At 35.1% G+C, this 18,652-nt stretch overlaps 1 protein-coding gene across 1 annotated transcript in view; it reads right to left on the minus strand.

Annotated features, from left to right (window-relative positions):
* WDR27 (WD repeat domain 27) overlaps positions 1–18,652 on the minus strand; it is a 96,090-nt gene that overhangs the window by 63,827 nt on the left and 13,611 nt on the right. The window contains exons 11-20 of the mRNA XM_042025167.1: positions 17,962–18,038; positions 16,303–16,381; positions 15,704–15,775; positions 14,432–14,535; positions 13,224–13,313; positions 10,230–10,351; positions 9,512–9,645; positions 5,535–5,632; positions 5,115–5,236; positions 1,102–1,199 (exon numbers count right to left, since the gene is read on the minus strand). Coding sequence (XP_041881101.1) covers positions 1,102–1,199; positions 5,115–5,236; positions 5,535–5,632; positions 9,512–9,645; positions 10,230–10,351; positions 13,224–13,313; positions 14,432–14,535; positions 15,704–15,775; positions 16,303–16,381; positions 17,962–18,038 — 996 coding nt within the window. The remainder of the gene's footprint in view (positions 1–1,101; positions 1,200–5,114; positions 5,237–5,534; positions 5,633–9,511; positions 9,646–10,229; positions 10,352–13,223; positions 13,314–14,431; positions 14,536–15,703; positions 15,776–16,302; positions 16,382–17,961; positions 18,039–18,652) is intronic.

Here is an 18,652-nt window from a genome sequence, read left to right on the forward strand (position 1 = left end):
TACACTGACCTAGCCAAATTAAATATACAGCAAGAACATACATAAATTAGTCCCTTCTTCTGAAGACGTATTTATTTAATTGATTGCCCAGATTTTACTCTTTAACTATTTTACCATTCATCGACTTTACCTATGTTAGTATTTAGAAACAAAGAGACAGATAAGTGATCTGTGAAAAGCTTTCTACTTTTTCATTACTCTTCAGCAACACAGTTTGAGCAGCTTATTAGAAAAACATAAGAAGGTAACATATTCCAACCCCAGCAGGCTCCAGTTTCATTACTTTCTGGCACTGAGTGAAGGTTATACAGCAATGATTTTGGGAAGAACATACATGCCCCCTATAGATTTAATGTATTCTTACCACAGAAAGATGGAAATAAATGAAAGGCTCATTAAGCACTGCCCAAACAGAAAATTCAGTACTAGAAAAATTATATTACATCTTTCCATAGATATGTTTACATACACAGAAAGCAAATAGGAAATTATTCTTGAAAGCTTAAACATCCTCCTGCCCAAACCGCTTTTATTTCAAACATAATTCTTTTGGCCTGCACAACAGAGCTTGCCCCAGGTATTAATTCTCCTGATCAACGTTCCCTCCTTGATATGCTATTCCTTTGCCCTGAGGTTTTCCCAAGTATAACACTGAAAGGTGTTTAGAAACAGTGTAGCATTTAATTCTGAGTTTATGGTAATGTATTATACAAAGTTATAGCACTACATACATGGTTTATAAAAATGTTGTTGCAATTGGCTTATATTTTAAAAGATAGATCACAGATTTTACTTATTTTAGCAGTAATGGCATGCTGTTTAAGAAATACCATTAGCATTCTGTTCAGTACACTATTATATATGTACAATTAGATCTACAAAGGTGGGTGAACATGGGTGATAAATCTTAAATATTTAATGGCTTCCACATAACTAACTATAATCGAGGAATGAGCATTTTTTGGTCTATAAAAACTAGTAAACTTCAATTAGCCTGTAGTTCAGATTCCACATCTAAATTTCTACTGGTATATGAGAGCAAGCATGACAATTCTGAATAAAGCATGTCTTTTTATTCCAAGGTACCTAATTCATTCATACCTCAGTGTTCTTAAATCCCACAGTTTGATGCCATCACCTGCAGCTGTGGTCATGAAAAGGTTGTAAGCTTCAGGTTGCTGAGTGCTGAAGGACGATCCCTGTAGAACAGTAAATCAGTTTCAAGTAACAATTCTCATGGCATTAATTATTTATAGAATCATAGAATATCTTGAGATGTAACATATCCATAGGGATCATTGAGTCCAACTCCCTGCTCCTTGCAGAATTATGCCATATGATTAAGAGCATCATTCAGACACTCCTTGAGCTCTGACAAGCTTGGTGCTGGGACCACTTCCCTGGGGAATCTGGTCCAGTGACCAACCACCTTCTCAGGGGAGACTTTAGTCCATCTAAGAAATAAACAGTAAATATTTGCTAGGTTATGTGAAAAAAAGCTTGTCTGCCACACACAAAGGAGTGAAGAGGAAAGCTGGCATGCAGAAGAAGTCCCATAACCCATTCAGAGAAACTGAGCATGGCCTCGACTCCTCTCAGTGCTGTCCCAGGACAGCCATGAGCCCTTTGGTCCAGGGGTGACACACCAGGATGGTCAGTGAGACAGGCTATCTGGGTCATCTCACAGACAGATGGGGAATACTAAATACCAGGGCATGGATCCATCATGTGAAGCAGAGGAGGATCTTTTTGTGATTGCACAAGACATTACGAGATGGTCAGGGAAGAAAATAAGGGCAGTGAAAGGGAGGGAGCAAAGACTAGTTCAATGATGAATTATAAGACATGTTTAGCCCGGGGCTAAGTGTACAATTTCCATTGACTCCAGTAGCAATTGCATTCACTCTTAACAAGACTAATTTTGGCTTCATACCTTTAAATAATTAAATCCAGTTTAAAACCTCTGATTTTTTAACATCCACATTGGCCTTTTTGCTGGCTACAAATTTCTTTCTCCAGAAAACCAAACTGAAACAGTTAAAACATTTTCTTTCCTTACCATTCACTTTCTTGATTTGGCTGAATACATCACAGAAACCTCAAGGTAATTTCCTGCAATCAGTATTTGATTGCCAGGAATCTTCTATTCATTATGAAAGCTTGCCCTAAGAGACGAATTAAAATGCACTGTGCAACAGATTTCCCAGCAAAGTCTACACATTCTCACATTAGCTGTGTATAACTATATAAAAAAAGAGTAATGCAAAAGACAAAGACAGTTGCAGTCCAAAGGGCAGTATTCATTAAAAGTTACAGAGCACCCTTTTTTGTGCCTTTGAAATGTTTGCTCACCATCCCTTGCTTCAGTCAGCACTGGTCACAGAGTCCAGAATAAAAGGTTATACAGACACATACACATTTACCTTGCGCATTACTCTTTATTATAGAATACACAGCATACGCTAACTAATAAACTAAGGAAGAAGTGCAATCTATTTGTTCCTTGTCTGCCCTGAAATTTTGTCAGCAATATACTTTATTAATACATATACTTGTATCTTCAAACTACATTTGCTACTGAATATTGATACAGAAGACAAGAAAATACATACTAGTTGGGGTAATGTGCAAGCTGAATTTTATTTATCACTTTGTGTTTTTATAGTCCAGCAATTTATGATAATCTATTATTTATGAGAATCTAATGCAAAAAGTAGCACAGTCCCACACACTCTCGAAACTATCCCTGCATTCTGATAGACAAATCCCTTCCCTCTGCCCCATGCACCTCTTCATCCACCACTATAATCCCTTCTCAGCCTCTCTCTGGACCAACTACATTGCAACCTTCACATAAAATTTGGCCTCAGGGAAGTCATGGTTCTACAGAATCCCTCTTTCTTTCACTAATTCCATACGAGCACCATTTATGTCATCCAAACAGTGCAGCTGGCTTATGCTAAAGGCATTGATCAATAGACATATCAGAAAGCACTCCATATCTCCAGGTGATCTTATACTTTCACCAACATTGAAGCTATGCTTAGGAAAAAGTTAACTGACTGAAAGTTTGGAGTTAGCTACTACATTTTTCAGTCTTCACAGCAAGTAGACTTCCTAACTAATGAACCAATGAATTTTGAAACAAAAGGGTCTGAAAAGAAAACTGAAAACTTGCTGTTTCTGTGAAAATGAGTGTACTCCCTAACTGTGCTAGCAGAACATATACCATCCAAATATTTGTGGCTCATAATGACAGATTCCTGTTCAAAGAATATGTTTTGCAGCAGAAAAAACATATTATTAATACTAAAGCTCTCAATCTTTGTGGTCTGATCTCAAATTGCCATCTATTTCAGAATCTCAGATGTTCCTAAACTCTGTAACAGGAACATGATTTTGATATTTCAATCAATTCATTTTACTATGTCTCTTAAAAGTGCATATAAAAAGCAATGGACTGTTGTAATAAGCTTAATCAACACACCGCAGGCTGAGATGAATTTCATGCATTGGCAATTGCAAACAATCTCTAGAACAGATCAAAAGAACAACTTAGAATCAAAGTCATTACATGGCAAATTATATATATTTGCTTACAGCTGCTTCTGTCTAAAACCAAAAATAAGAGAATGTCATGCTGATCATCTAGGTTTGTAGGATATCCTATGTATTTAATAATTTGCTAACAGGTTTCTCCCACACTTAATTGGAACATACTTTCCCTATTGTCCCACAAGACCTTCAAAAATTATTTTCTTTTTTATTCATTTAAAGAGTAAATTTTATGATTATGCCCACTTACTACTGTCCAGGTAGAATCACAAAACAGTCTTGGAACATGAGAACTGATTTGCATGAATCTAAAGTAGAAAATGCACTTCAAGAATATATACATACTGCAATCACAAATGAGTATTCAGGGCACACAATGAGACTAGGAATAGTCCAAAGGAAAGCCTTCCTAAATTTTGGAGTGTAGGCACTGGATCTTCAGCATCAACTGTTTCACTCCACAGATTTGCTTCCATTGAATCATGTCTCAGCACTAGCTAACCTCAGATTCCAAGGTGTTCTATACTTTAAACAGGACGTACTTTGCACACAGCATTCTGCAAATTTTTATAAGTCTATAAAATATTTTAGCATATCATCTTAAAGAAAAAGCAGTTGTATTTTCTCTAATAACTTTAAACTACCCAATGTAATAAAAATAGTCGATGTGTAATTTTCCTATTGACTTATCTAAAGTATGAATTTTATATGACTGAAAAAAGTAGAGAACCTTGATGTATCATTTTCCCCCAAAATGGTCAGTTTTTCTTGCTATACCACATACCTCCAGTTTTTTTTCCCAAGTGAATACTTGCCCACATCTTTAAAGTTTTTCTTGATTAAATAACCTGAAGGCACTAAGCTGACCCAGCAAAAAGAAAAGCCAGAACTTTAAGCCTATATGTGTTACAAACAGTACTGAAACAGCACAATTTTAAGTGTTTTACCAGATCACATCTATAAGGAAAACCCACAAAGAGATCTACAACAGTAATAATAAGGAACTGTTTTAAACCCACAGAAGCAAGGACTTTCCAACTGGGAATGAAGCACCACATTCAACCAGACCTAACACAGCAGGCATTCCAGAACATATGGTACCATAAAAACTACAAACACTCAAATCAGTCTTCAAGGGAAAAAAAAAGAGCAAAAGATGAGGGGTCATCTATTCTATTGCAGTACTGAGAAATTTCTTTTTGGTTGCTGTTTCCAAAGTTTCAGAAAAAATCACACAGTGTCAGATTGAGCTTCAGAAGAGAACAATTACATAAGGAAAAATTCCTGCTGAACTACAGTATTAAAGTCTAGTGCAGGTAAGGCAAAGGGTAATAAACACTTCTCTAATAGCAAGATCTTTTGGTCAGTCTCACTACTCCCTCCTTTACACTAGAGAACAAATGAAATCTGTATGACTCTATCACAGAGACTCATGTTCTTGCCCATCCTCCCCAATACATAAAAACTTATTGATTACTAGCAATTCTATTTTTAGCCTCCAATTTCTTTGTTGATGGTGTTGTAGTGGTACTACAAATAAAATTCACTAAAGTATATACCTTATTTTGGCAGATCTGATGGACTGATCTAACATGAGCTTCCGGTATCACTGCTGTGCTGCAGCCTGCATTGAGGTCAAAAACTTCCAATGCTCTGTTGCTGCCAGCTGTAAGTACAATATCTGTACAGTTCTCTGGGTTAAAGTTAAACTTATCTAAAGGAACAAAAATATATAGACAGATAAAAATACAGATAAATAAATATATATATTAACTCTGTTGTAGTTAATCCTCTATGAGCAACACCAAAAATCTTACAGCACTAAAAATTCATCTAAGGATGAAGTTCAACATCAAAAAAATTACAAGTGTTTTACTCTAATAGAAAAGGAGTAGTAAATAATCAAATGCTACTTACTTTAACTGATGTCCATGTCATTAAGCCCAAAGAACTGCAAAGAAAATACATACAAAGGATACAAGAATAGAACTCATTTACTGCTGAAAGGCTGGTAATCTCCATTGTTGATGTCATGGGAAATTTCTGTACCAATTTGCAAACACTCCTCTGTTTGTATCTGCAAACAATATCAAATGAATGCTAGTGTTAATGAAATAAGTTATGATTTGTAGTCACCAGTAAACTCCCATTGGAATCACAAAGCAAATCAAAATGCTTTCATTATGAAAAATTAAAGCCACAGATCTTTTGGCTTATTGCTGAACTCTATTAAAGAACTTGGTAACAAAACTCATTTGGATGAAAGCAAACATGATATTAATATACAGAAGACTGATCTTCCGTCAACATGAAACACTAAAATAATCCTGTATGTATATTGAAAATGTTGAAAAGAAGTCTGTAATGTACCTATGTTCGAAAAAGCAGATATGCCACTGGTTTCAGTGTAGCATTTAATGTGCTGATGATAGGGCAATCAGGAAGAAAATGAAGAGAAAAAAGTGAGGAAAGAATAATTTCCACTTAGGGGAATAAGGGGCTGATCACACACTACCAAAGAAATTTTGTTTCCCAACATACACAAAACCCTTTAAGGTCCCGTGGGTTACCTGTCAGCTCCATGCAGATGTGGAAAACATGCCAAAACCTCTAAAATGGCTTCAGACTTTTTTATATTACACAAGACTGTGTTGCTATTCAATCTGATTAGAACTCTCTCTTTACTGAAATATATCCACATAGGCAACAGGGATCTGTTCTTAAACAGAAAACATGACGATATGGATATGGATATGGATATGGATATGGATATGGATATGTGAGGCAAGAAGAGGGTGATTTTCAGAGAAGTCACCTAAGGAATAGAGAGTTAACAACTGTACCGGGTCTGGTCGGGGTGGAGCTAATTTTCTTCATAGTGGCTTTTACGATGCTGTGTTTCAGACTTGTGATCAAAACCGCCTTGATAACACACCAGGATTTTAGCCATTGCTGGACACTGTCTGCACAGTGTTAAAATAATTCCTGTGTAACAGCCAATATTATACTTGCTTTTTAGCACGTCTGTCTAATGAAAGTACAAAAGTCCATGCATGACATGCTTGTAGGAATCATCACTGTTTCTTTCCAACAATGCTAAAAGTTTGCAAAACTGAGATCATTTGACAAGAGCAACATGATTATCAGCCAGATCTGTTCAAAAGAAAAATGTTTAATGACTTGCTTTTTCCTTTAGTTGTCATTCTCAAACAATGGTCTGCTGATCTTTTCAGATAGACATCAGAGCTACTTTAGCAGTGATGGCGCAGCAGACATATACAGTGTTTTGCAATTTAATCCAAGAATATTTTGTAGTTTCCACAAGTACTTTACTCAAATAAATGAAAAAATAAACTGCACTAGACTTCAAGAGTGTGTTAGTTTAAAACAGTCTAGTTTTCTTAATGGGCAGAGGAAGCGACAGGGGCAGCTTCTGAGAGATGAAACTACTCAAAGCTTATATTATGTCCGGCACAGAGCCAATCACTGAAGGCTCTGATGATAGGCAGGTTGCTGGCCCAATTAGAGAAGTTCGTAGCACCACTGTGATGACATATTGAAGAAGGGAAAAATACGCGGGGTTTTTCTTCCAAGGGGTGATGAGGCGGACACCTGGGCCCATCCTGGCAGGGTGGGGGCCACTGCTGGCCTCACACCATCCGAGGGCTGCCACCTCAATCACAAGGCTTGAACTCCTCTTCAAAGCTCTTTCCAACTTTCCCTTACGGTACTTGTTGGCCATCGGTCTCGTGCCAGTATTTAGCCTTAGATGGAGTTTACCACTCGCTTTGGGAACCCGACTCCAAGAAGCCCCAGGCCTGGCATGCCAGGACCACCTGTGTGATGCCAGCAGGGACCACGTGGCCAGTGACGAAAACATGGCAAACAATTCCCCGACACGGAGCACAGACGAGATCAACCTTTTCAGCGCTGCAAAGCTCTATAAGAACTTTTCAATTGATAGACCCCGAGAACAATAATACCTACGGACAACAATTTTCTTCCAAGTCAGAGAAGAAGAAAAAGTGAAGACACATGAGGAGAACCAACATGGCAGCACTGAGGGCAGTGAAAAGAAGGAGAGGGAGGAGGTGCCCGGGGCGTTGGAGCTGAAATTTTTTCTACAAGCCACGGTGAAGACTATAATACAACAGTTTCCCTGTAATTCATTAAGTGCATGGGGAGATTCCGAGATCCACTCGCAGCCCATGAGGAAAAGTACTCATACTGGAGTATGTGGATGCTGAAAAGCTGTAATCTAGTGAGAAACTTGAACAAAGAGAGAAGACCCTTGCCTCCAGAGACAGAGAAAGAGAGCCCTTGCTTCTGAACTAGAACAGCTTCTCCTTAAAAGACTAAACCCCATGAACTAAACTGACCCATGCTATGCAGTTTTGGGAAGACTGCTACGCCCGTGGGAGGAACTCCCATTACAGCAGGTCGGGCGGGACAACTCTTCGTGAAAATTAAGACCATGCTAAGAAATTCACAGAAAACTATCTCCTGTGGGAAGGATCCCATGGCACAGAAGAAGAAAGAAACTCCTTTCCCTAAGCATACTGAAGAAATATTTTTAGAAAGTGAAAGACTGACCAAAATCCCACGCTTTGTCTCCTTGCGTGGTCGGTGGGAAAGAGGGAGGGGCTGGGAGGAAAATAAGTGTTCTAAAGGTTTATTTTCGTTCTCATTACACTTTTACTTTTAATTCTCTTAATAATAAATTCTCCTCTTTTTCAAAACTGTTTAAGTTTTGAACCTGCTTTGCCTTAGAGTGTTTTTTTCCCCTAATCTTTATCTCAACTCATGAACGCTTTGTTACAATTCTTGTGGGCGCCTGGTGCTTTTAGCCAGCATCAAACCCACAACAAAGAGCAAATGATTTATCTCTATTTTTGGGTAAACCTACCCAAGCTAACTTTAAATAAGCTGACTGAGATAATAGGTACAATCTAATGAAGGCAGTATGAAGCTTCTTTTGGTCCAATTTACCCTGCTAAGAGAGGCTGATTGAAACAGCTAAGTTGCTCCCAAATGCAAGAACAATTGTTTGAGTTAGCTGAAGTATCTTGTTTCTACACTGCAGACTGCTACACAAATACCTCACAGGGCATGGCCCAGGTAGAATTTCACATAGAAAGCAAATCAACCAAGAGTAAACTGGGATTCATCAAATATAAGTTATGAGAAAACTGATGAGGAAGGTAAACAACAGAGGAGGGAAAATAGAAGAGTACCCATTATTTTTAAAAAAGAGGAAATTTAGTATATTTAAGAATTTTTTTTTTTTTTTTTTGACACAGTGCATTTGCTACACGTCCTATACATGTTCAATTCAAAGTGCAAGTCATTTAAAATTCAGGCAGCCATTGTGGACACACTGAGCTGGACACTGTTCATTCGTTCTTATCTGTTAGAAATTGAAGTTTATGTAGCAATTTGGGTTCCCTTTTTATTTTATGAATATCTCCATAAACTAAGAATTAATGAGTAAAACAGAAAGTATGTAATCAGATTATGGAAGAAAGCTATTACATAATTCTGTCTGACCATTTAGCGTTTCAGTGAAGTTCCACATACCAGGGCCATGCCTCAATCCAGGAAAGCACTCCTATTCCTAAACATATTTAAGCTTGTACTTAGTATGTTTTTCTGTGCAGCAGCAAAACTACCAAGAAAATGGACCAGTTTTTCCCATCTAAGGATGCAGCTCAATACTGTTTTAATATTATCAGCAGACAGGACATTCCATTCACAATATCAACTAAGACTTCAGTGTTGTAGCCCTAATTCTTTTTGTCCTTCCACTCAAAGATATTTTGCAAGTAGCTTTTACCATTTGTTCAGTTTCTTATCTTCTGTAATATTTTTGCCCCCTCAGCTCACCTCACCACTGACAATATCCCAGATCAAACTGTACGAGTGCTTTCACTGGTCTGTTAATGAGAAATGAACTCACCGTTTTAGGTCATCCTTGGTTGTGTCTAGATGGAAACTTAATAGATGAAATTCAGCTCCACAACACAGCAATATAAATGTATCTATAAAGTAAAACTGTGCAAAGTGTACATTCTTATGGAAGTTCTCTTTACCCTGAAAAATAAAGGAATCTATTAAGAATGGATTCAAACATAACAAATATTTTTGCTCTGAGATTCCTGGTGTTAAAGCAGAGCCTCCCTCATGTAATGCTGATCATAGGCCAGGAGGTTAAACTACTATGTAGTGGCCCTTCCTATTTTTGACATCTATTACTCTCAAAATAAAGATTTCATTCTGCTTAAATTAGCTGGAAGTAAATTTAATTGTATCTGTAGTCAATTGAATCTGGCACAATCTATCTTCATACTTAGAACTTCTTTTTGAATTGGGGAGTAAACTAAAGCCAAGCAGAGCTGAGCCAATGAAATAAAATGAACAGACCAGACAATAAAACCAAAATTTCCAGACATGCCCACTAGTTTTTTTTTTATCAAGCTTGATTTTTTCTTTTCCTAAATTATCATGAGGAAAACCTAATTTGAATTCGATGGAGATCACCCAGATTGTTATATCAGCTGAAGTCACCATTCAGTAGTTCTAGAAATTGGTTCTTTCTACAGAGCTTTTAAAATGGAAGTAAATGAAAGTGCGAAACAGTGTTCTCTGTGTCCAAACCAAAGGAAGTTTCCAATTACCAGAATTAGGGCAGGCTCCTTATTGCAGACTGACCAGACCCTTAAAGTTCGGTCTTCTGATGCAGAAACTAACCACTTCTTGTCATGACTCCAGCCAACAGAGTTAACTGCACCATCATGACCTAATAAAAATATTAATGGAAATATCATAAAGCTCATTTCTTGCATTCATGAATTTCTCTGGAGTTAATTGTATTGTTTTAATACAATTATGCACAATATTAAAATACATTCTAAGTACAGGTTTCAAATGGTTGGATTACAACTGGTAACAGTAAACCAGCTATTGAAATTTTCTTCCACCAAAAAACACAGAAAAATGTCTCTCATTAATAAACAGACAAAGATAATTCCAACTTTAACTTTTCAAAGTTATTGGAAGAGCACTTTCAAGAAATATGCTTGAAATTAAACTTAAGCAAAAATTCAGTATTGAAAAAAGATTTTGAGTATTATATTATAATGAAATTTTATATTAAATATGATCTGGAAACCCCTTAAGACATTGAAAATAGTTGAAATACTTTATTTTATTTATTAACCTTTTATTACTGAGCTAGCTATTTTTGTCAAAATAAAATGAGTATGCCACTTCAATGGCTTGTTAAAAACAAGAATGTAAACTTACAAAGAAAGAACTTTAAAAGCCAGAAACAATATTCAAAAGCTAAAATATTAATGTGATCTAACATTATATTGAAGCTGATCAAAAAGATCAAAAAATAACATCAATCAAATTTTAAAAACTTTGATGCATGTTATTGCAATTTGTCAGATAAAGTCTGATAAATTTCATCTAGCCTTAAAACATTCAAAGTTCTTATGCTGCCCTCTTGTGCACATTTTATCTTTAGTCAACTGAAGTTTTATATTAAAAAATAGTTTGCTTTAAATTACAGGAGGGCTATTAAATTTATCTCAGCAATTGAGATATTTCATTTGGTAGACATATGTCTACAAAAACTCTTATAAATGAGATATTTTAATTCCCAGTTACCAAACAGCTGCAAAATTTTCACCAGAAAACTGCACAGGTACCGCACAAATACACATGTGAGTATTATTCTTGTTTTGTTCACAACACAAAGCTTTATTTAAAGGCTTCGATTTTCTAAAAACCAAAACACAAAACCAATCAAACAAACAAACCAAAAAAAAGAAGACCACAACAGAATATACAAAACAGTTTTCCAAAGTAGTAAGGAACCTGAGAAACTTTAGGAAAATCTGAGGTTTGGAAAATTGGAAGAGCCACACAAAAAGCTTAAGAATCTATGCACTCCAGGCCCCTCAGTCCCAAAGCACACTGAAGGAGATGCCAGCTGGCTTGAAAGAGTCCAGTAAGATTCAAAACAGGAATTACTCAGGGTTCCCCAGTCCTGGAGCAAATTGAGAATAGCAGCTGGTTTTGTGAAAAGACTTCTTCAAAAAGGCCATGCTGGCTGTAACTCTTTACAGCTGTTCAACATTACCTGCACTTCACTACAGGACACATACACCTGAAGAGCCACCACTGAAGAAGAATGCAGAACTACTTAAAACTGTAACTGAGCCCTTCAGGAAACAAGACTGAATAAATTAGGCTTACAGCAAAACTGTTGTTATACCACTCCTCTGATGCTGCCTTATAAAACCATGACTTTTGATAACCAGCAATATTCAGATGCTAATGCTGCCTTGAAATTGAAATTTTTTAGCAGAATAGATACAATTTTCTTTTCTTGAAGAAGAGAAAATTTTACATTGCCATTGATTGCAGCTCTGAGTAATAATAATGCATCATGGTTTTTCATGAAAACACATATATTATGACACATCTAAAACACGAGCGTCAAAAGTAGAAGGTAAGCAGGTGACTACGTGGTAATCTGAACTGCACAGAAAAAAACAATGTGAATGAAACAAGCAGGCAACTAATGGTTTGCAGTTCCTACTCCCTTGCACTACTTTATCTGGCAGTTCAACATTTATGTTGCTTTTGAAAAGAACTACATGCACAATAGAATGTGGTTTACATTGTTTTTCAGACTTGTGCATCATTAAAAAAAAGACACAAAGGATTAAAGGTATCAATCAAATAAATCAGTGAAAAACTTAAGAACTTGCTATTGTAGAAGAAAAAGACCCCACTACTCTGTCCACATGGCATATTTTCATCAATTTCCTCACACAAGAAGGAGAGTATCAGTAATGTTGCCTCCTAATTGTCAGAGCTTCTTCCACTAAATATAATGAAAATTACTCAAAAAGAAAACTGTTTTCACAAATCAGTTGTCAGAGTTATTTACTTAGAAATAATTCTCTAAAATATCTGTAAGTAGTCCGGTTTTAATACTTGTTAGGGTCAGCTAGTAAAAACCATTCATTTTCCATTATGAGCTCTCACAGAAAATTCATTTAGCAGGACTGATTTAAAGTCATAACATTAACTGTTATTAAAAATTTAACAGATTGTTCCTATAGAAATTTAGACATAATCTGGTGTTTAAGACTCATTTAAAAGTCTACATGTTTACACATACATACACTTTTGTAGTTGTGGATTTCTTCATAGGAACAGTCCCTTTTTTTTTTAGATGGTTATTCTTTAGAAGTCTGGAGTTGCAAAGCAAACACATCTTTTGCCAAGTCATCACAACCAATTTTTGGCTAATAAACTATAAGAATATACTACTACAATATACACATGCCTTATTATTGCAATATATTGCCTTTATTGTTTCTCTTTAATATTGTAATATACATCATGATGAAGATTTCAATATATATAATCATAGATTGCTTCTTACCTCACAAAAAATTGAGATAATGGGAACACCTGGTAGTCAGTTTAATTCTAGGACAAAATTAAGCAATCAGAAAAATAAATTTTACATCTTGAATCATCAGTACTCCCTCTCTCTTGTTCTCAGGGTGATGTGAGTGGAATCTGTGCCAATTTAGAACAAATTCAATCATATGCTATATCTTCAATAATATAACTCATAAATTTACCTGAAAAAACATTATGCACATCAGTGAGATTGGAATTGAATATCAGCACAGTTTTGTCAGCCAGGCCACAAGCCAGCAGCTCTCCATCCCCTATAAAGAAGAGCATCTAATGATTTACATTTGAAAGCAAAAAGAAGCTAATATGCTGCTTCTTTAATCATAAAAAACACGTATGTCACTAAAACAGAACAAAAACCAGATGTTCATATCCTATGTTTAACACAGATTTTGTATGAACATCACAAATTAGTGTTGCAGAATTTGGTATGATTTTGTAGGTAATTCATTTCTTGTCCTGACACATTCTCTAAATAACAACATTTTTTAACTCAAACAAAGAACCCTCTGAAATTTTTGCTAAACTGTGATTATTTAAGCCTGTGTGTGCATGCATGGGTGTGCAAGAGACAAAGAGAAAAAGAGAGAAAGATGTTTCTTCCTCAAACTGAAAAACAGTTTATACTTAAAATGTACTAGCAAAACAGAGAGATGGCTGGAATATATTTTAACAAAGTTACTGATTGCATCTAATTGCTTTTATTTCCTGATGGTGAAAGTTGTTCTTGTCCTCAAAATACTTACAAAGATTTAATTTTTAAAATATTTTGAAAATATTTTGGCTTGCAGGGTGTACATTGACATAATTATATACCAGGTAGAATGCTTGATTGCTAATCTAGGAAGTGCTTTCTGCTTAATCATATTTACATAGGAACTGACTAAACCAATCGCAATAGTCATTTATCCAAAGCAGTTAAGAAAAATGCCTCTCTTTGGATCACACAGAAAAATTTCCCTTTTAATATTTTAATTTATAAAAATTGAATAATATTTATGTAAGAAATAGGAGTATTCTGAGTATTTTGAAACAAAACGTCAGTTTTTAATACACCCTAATGACTCTAAGTAAATATGCCAGAAAATAAATTCCTTAGTGAAAGAACTCTTAATTTTCAAGTAGTAGTGGAAAAGTTAAACTCAAAAGGAAACAAGACATAAAGTCAGAAATAGAATCTTTTTGCATATATAGTAACAGCTTGCATGTTTTGCAAGAAAAAAATTATGGCAAAACAGTATGTGATATTACCAGAAAGTTTTCTGTGAATTTATCCACATTAAATCCACAATTTTAAGAAACTATGCCACACAAATTTGGATTTGTTTCTGCACACTGACACAACTGCATTTTTTATAGAGCCTGTACTTACCAGAATATTGAATACAAAAAATTGGGGTTGGTTTACAAGTAAGAGATATCTCTTTCTCATATTTGATTGGAGGATAACTTTCCAATGGATATTCTTTATTTTTACTTCAAAGAAGGAAAAAGGAAAGAAACCAGTACAGCTTCATTTCAGTTATGAAATAAATGCGCTTTAGGAACTATTCTAAACATCTTTATATAAATATTTGCTGGAAAAAATAGATCAAATCCAAGGTAAGAGCCAAATTAATTTTAAATTGTCATATTTAAACTACTCCTATCAGTGAGAGTTGTGAATTCATGAGATCAAAAATTAACAGTCTTGCAAAAAAATTAAGTTTCTTAAGTCACATAGCTAACAAAAGTATTTAAAGAATGTAAACTCTACCTTGTTTACAAAGACCTTGTGAAAAAATTCAATATTAACTAGAAAAAGCAATTTAACTAAAAAACCCACACAAAACTTAAAATACTAAGTAGCTTAACTGATATAAACCAGTGCTAAACCAAAGTTGAAATTATCTGAAGTACTCATGTAAGGGTTCCTATGGGTGCAAGGTTTACAAAAACTTAGTCTTGAGCTATTAAGTGGGTTTCTTAACACTTTAACAACTCTTTTAAAATGAGAGAAATGATGGCATCAATCATTCTTTACTTTCATGTTTGTATTACATAAAGCAAATACTTTAATAATAGTAAAGAGAAAAAATGTGTGCAATATCCCCATTTAACATTCCACACAAATTAACATGAATATGCCAGCTTTAGAAAAACATTTGCTCTTTGTGACCAGTGATAAAGATTGCACTGGTCAACTTGTACTATTACACATACTCTGTTTAAATCCATTGGAGTAAGTTTGCATCAACTTAAAGTAACAATATTTTAGGGGTGAATGAGGGACATGATCTGAAATCACTTCTCCCTGTGCCACATCCAGTTATTTTTTTGACTAGAACTGCAGCTTAAGAATGTGTTGGGACTTAGCTTCCAACCATATTTAGCACCTTTCTTCCTACCAACAAAAATCTAGGAAAATAGATATGCATATTTTCTTTTATATGAAGCACTCCAATTTAATTCAAAGTCTGATAAACCAAATCACTTGCTGCAGTGAATAATTTTATATCAAATTTACAAAGCCTTTTAGTTCTATTGACAACCCTTACTAAAAAGTTCCAATGAGAGAAGCAGAGACAAACCATATTTTCAATAGAACTGTAATAACCCTTCTTTTAATTTGTTCCTCCTCTAACAGAGTTGTTAGATTACCTACCATTTACAACTGGTCTTCCACTTTGATACCTCTTTTTTTTTCAGGTTAGTATTTGGAGAAAACATGGTCATTCTACGAGAGAGAAAACAGACTCTCTTATATGAAACATTATACATTGTATGGGAGAAACAGATCGTTTCAAACAAAAGCAATCCTACTTCTTTCTTACTATTTACATCTATGGGTAATGTCAGTAGACAAGACAATGTAGATTTTGATGACAATATAAATGTCTAATATTCTTATGCCTGAGTTTGCACCTTCATTTCTATGAGTCATTTGTTGAAAAGTGCATTCTGAAGGTCAGAATCCATAAACATAAAGTTCCCAGACGATTCTTTCTGCAAGCTGAAGAAACAAGAGTCTACTCAGATGAAAGAATCAGGACACCTAATATGGATTTCAAAAAGAAGTTGACCAATAACCAGAAGCTGTGAAAATTTTGGTTTACAATATTTTTTTTTAATTCTTTTCTTTGATAACATCATAACTGTTTTTCACAGGTGGTTAATTTCAAAGTCATGAGACCACATAGTTATATTATGTGAAAAAATATCACACATCAATAAAGCAGGGAAAACAGTAATATTTCTACTCACCGTGGTGCTGCTGTATATCCTGATGACTTAATTTTATTATGGAAAACCAGTGGTTTATCTTTCATTGTGCCCTTCACTCCTGTAGCAAAATAATTTAATTTACATTAAAATGTTTTTTTGATATATTTTTACAGTTAAGGTAGACAGGCTTGCACAATATAAATACTTGATGCTTCCTTATATTATAAAACACGTTTATGACCAATCACTCTAAAATTATGATTTGTGAGAAAAGGAAAGAAATATGAACTGTTACATTGTATTACAACCTTCCTCCAATAATATGAATGAGGAGGAACCTCTTTAAACTTTGAAGTAGCAAGAATACTGTTCTGAACCACTTTTTCACCATTCGTTCACAAACGTGTTTTCTAACTGCCTCTGCTTAGACTTTGTATGCATTAGCTATAATGTATTCACACCCTATATTTGGAATAAGGGAATAAGGAATGCATCTAAAGATCACTAACAAGCTGACTGGTGGGAACCTATAAGTATCTGTGTTCCTACACAGTTCAAGTCATGGGTAATGTCTGCATGCCCAGTGCTGTACTAGGAAACCTGGGGGGCACCCCTCAGCTCCAAACTGAATATGAGTATTTCATATCAGCAGAAACAAACTAAACAAATAGACATTGGAAGCATCTACAAATAAATGTTGTATCTGGTTGATATTCCCAGGGAAAAAACTCAGATGCATTGGGACACATTTACCTATGCTGAGGGTAGAAGTCCCTTCAAATGCCACTAACTATCCTTTCCCTATGCAGCAATGAGGCACAAAAAGGTCCTTCCTGAGAAGCTCCCAGTACCACATGCCTTAAGGGACCAAAGGATTTCATTACAGCACTTTTCGATCTGATCATGAGATGTCAACAAAGGCAGCACAGTTGTGAGTGATGGGTGTCCAAGGCAGCCTGGAATTCTAGCTAAAATGATGTAGATGTGTCCTGAAGATACCATAAACCCCTGGAGATATAACCTTTGACATTCTAACGGGCACAATAAGTGCAATTAGTGATGATGAAAACATTTTTTTTAATATTTTTTGGACTTTATTTTTTCTAACCAAAAAAAGCTACAAGCGCTTCAATGGCAATTGGAAGTCAGATCTTCTCTTTTTTTAAGAAGTAGAATATTGAGGCAAAAATTAACTTCCTAAACATCCAGAATTGGCAAAAGATTATTCAGAACAATAAAATATATCAGCACATCTCTTTGGTATATTTAATAACCAAAGTTAAGAAAGAAATGACAAATTATACACAAAAATTTACTACATGCTATGGACAAAGAATGACTTAGGAAAATGTGAATTCTACACTCTAACACTTTTAAAATCCACAGAAAGTTCTCAGACAGTGGGTTTTAAAAGAAGAAAAATACTTATAACCATAATTTTCAACTACAATTACATGAATGATGTACATGTATGATATGAAATTATCATACATGATATGAATTACATGAATGATAACATGTATGATATGAAATACTAATAGAAATGTAAAATTCTTCCTATTGAAGTAAAAATATAATGCAATATATTTTTTAAAAAATTAATGCACGGATTGTATTAGGCACAAGACAGCTGGAAGTCTGTTACTGTTATTCAAAATATAACTTTATTAATTTATTTCAGGATTGGTTTATACTTACCAGGTATTTTACTAGAAGGTTCTTTCATGTTTTTCTTTAAACCTTTACACAATGGAGAATTTGCCAATAAAGTACACCTAAATTATAAAACCAAGCACAAAAAATTGACCAATGCAATGGACAAAAATGTCAGATTAGAAAAGGTGCCAAAACTCCTTTTTAGTTATTTGTCTGCATATGTGTGTATATATGTACAGTAGCAATGAGATTTTAATGAAAACAAGTTAGGCATAGTGGATTAGTTATCAGCTCAGATACTCATCAGCACAGACAAGCCTCGGCCCTGACTCGATTCACAGACCATAGCTTTTATATGTTAGATCCCAGTTTTGTGCATATTAACTGATGATTTTATTATAAGCACTGAAATCTGCACTTCAGGGTATATTGCAGGGGTTTTGTCATCTTCAAGATGCCAGCATTTTCTCATAAATCATTTATAGGGACATAAAGGACAAGAAAGTAATAACCAGCAGGGATTCACCATGGGGAAGTCATGCTTGATCAATTTGATAAACTTCTGTGATAAAATAAGTGGCTTGGCAGATGAGAGAAGAGCAGTGGATATTGTCTACTTGGATCTCACTATGACTTTCCACACTGTCTCCCATAAGAACCTCACAGAGAAGCTGATGAACTATGGTCTGGATGAGCACACAGTGAGGTGGATTGGAAACCAGGTGAAAAACCA

Source organism: Corvus kubaryi, unplaced genomic scaffold (assembly GCF_017639235.1).
Source record: "Corvus kubaryi isolate FWS band 111438036 unplaced genomic scaffold, C.kubaryi_AGA036_p1.0 37266, whole genome shotgun sequence".
Taxonomy (NCBI): domain Eukaryota; kingdom Metazoa; phylum Chordata; class Aves; order Passeriformes; family Corvidae; genus Corvus; species Corvus kubaryi.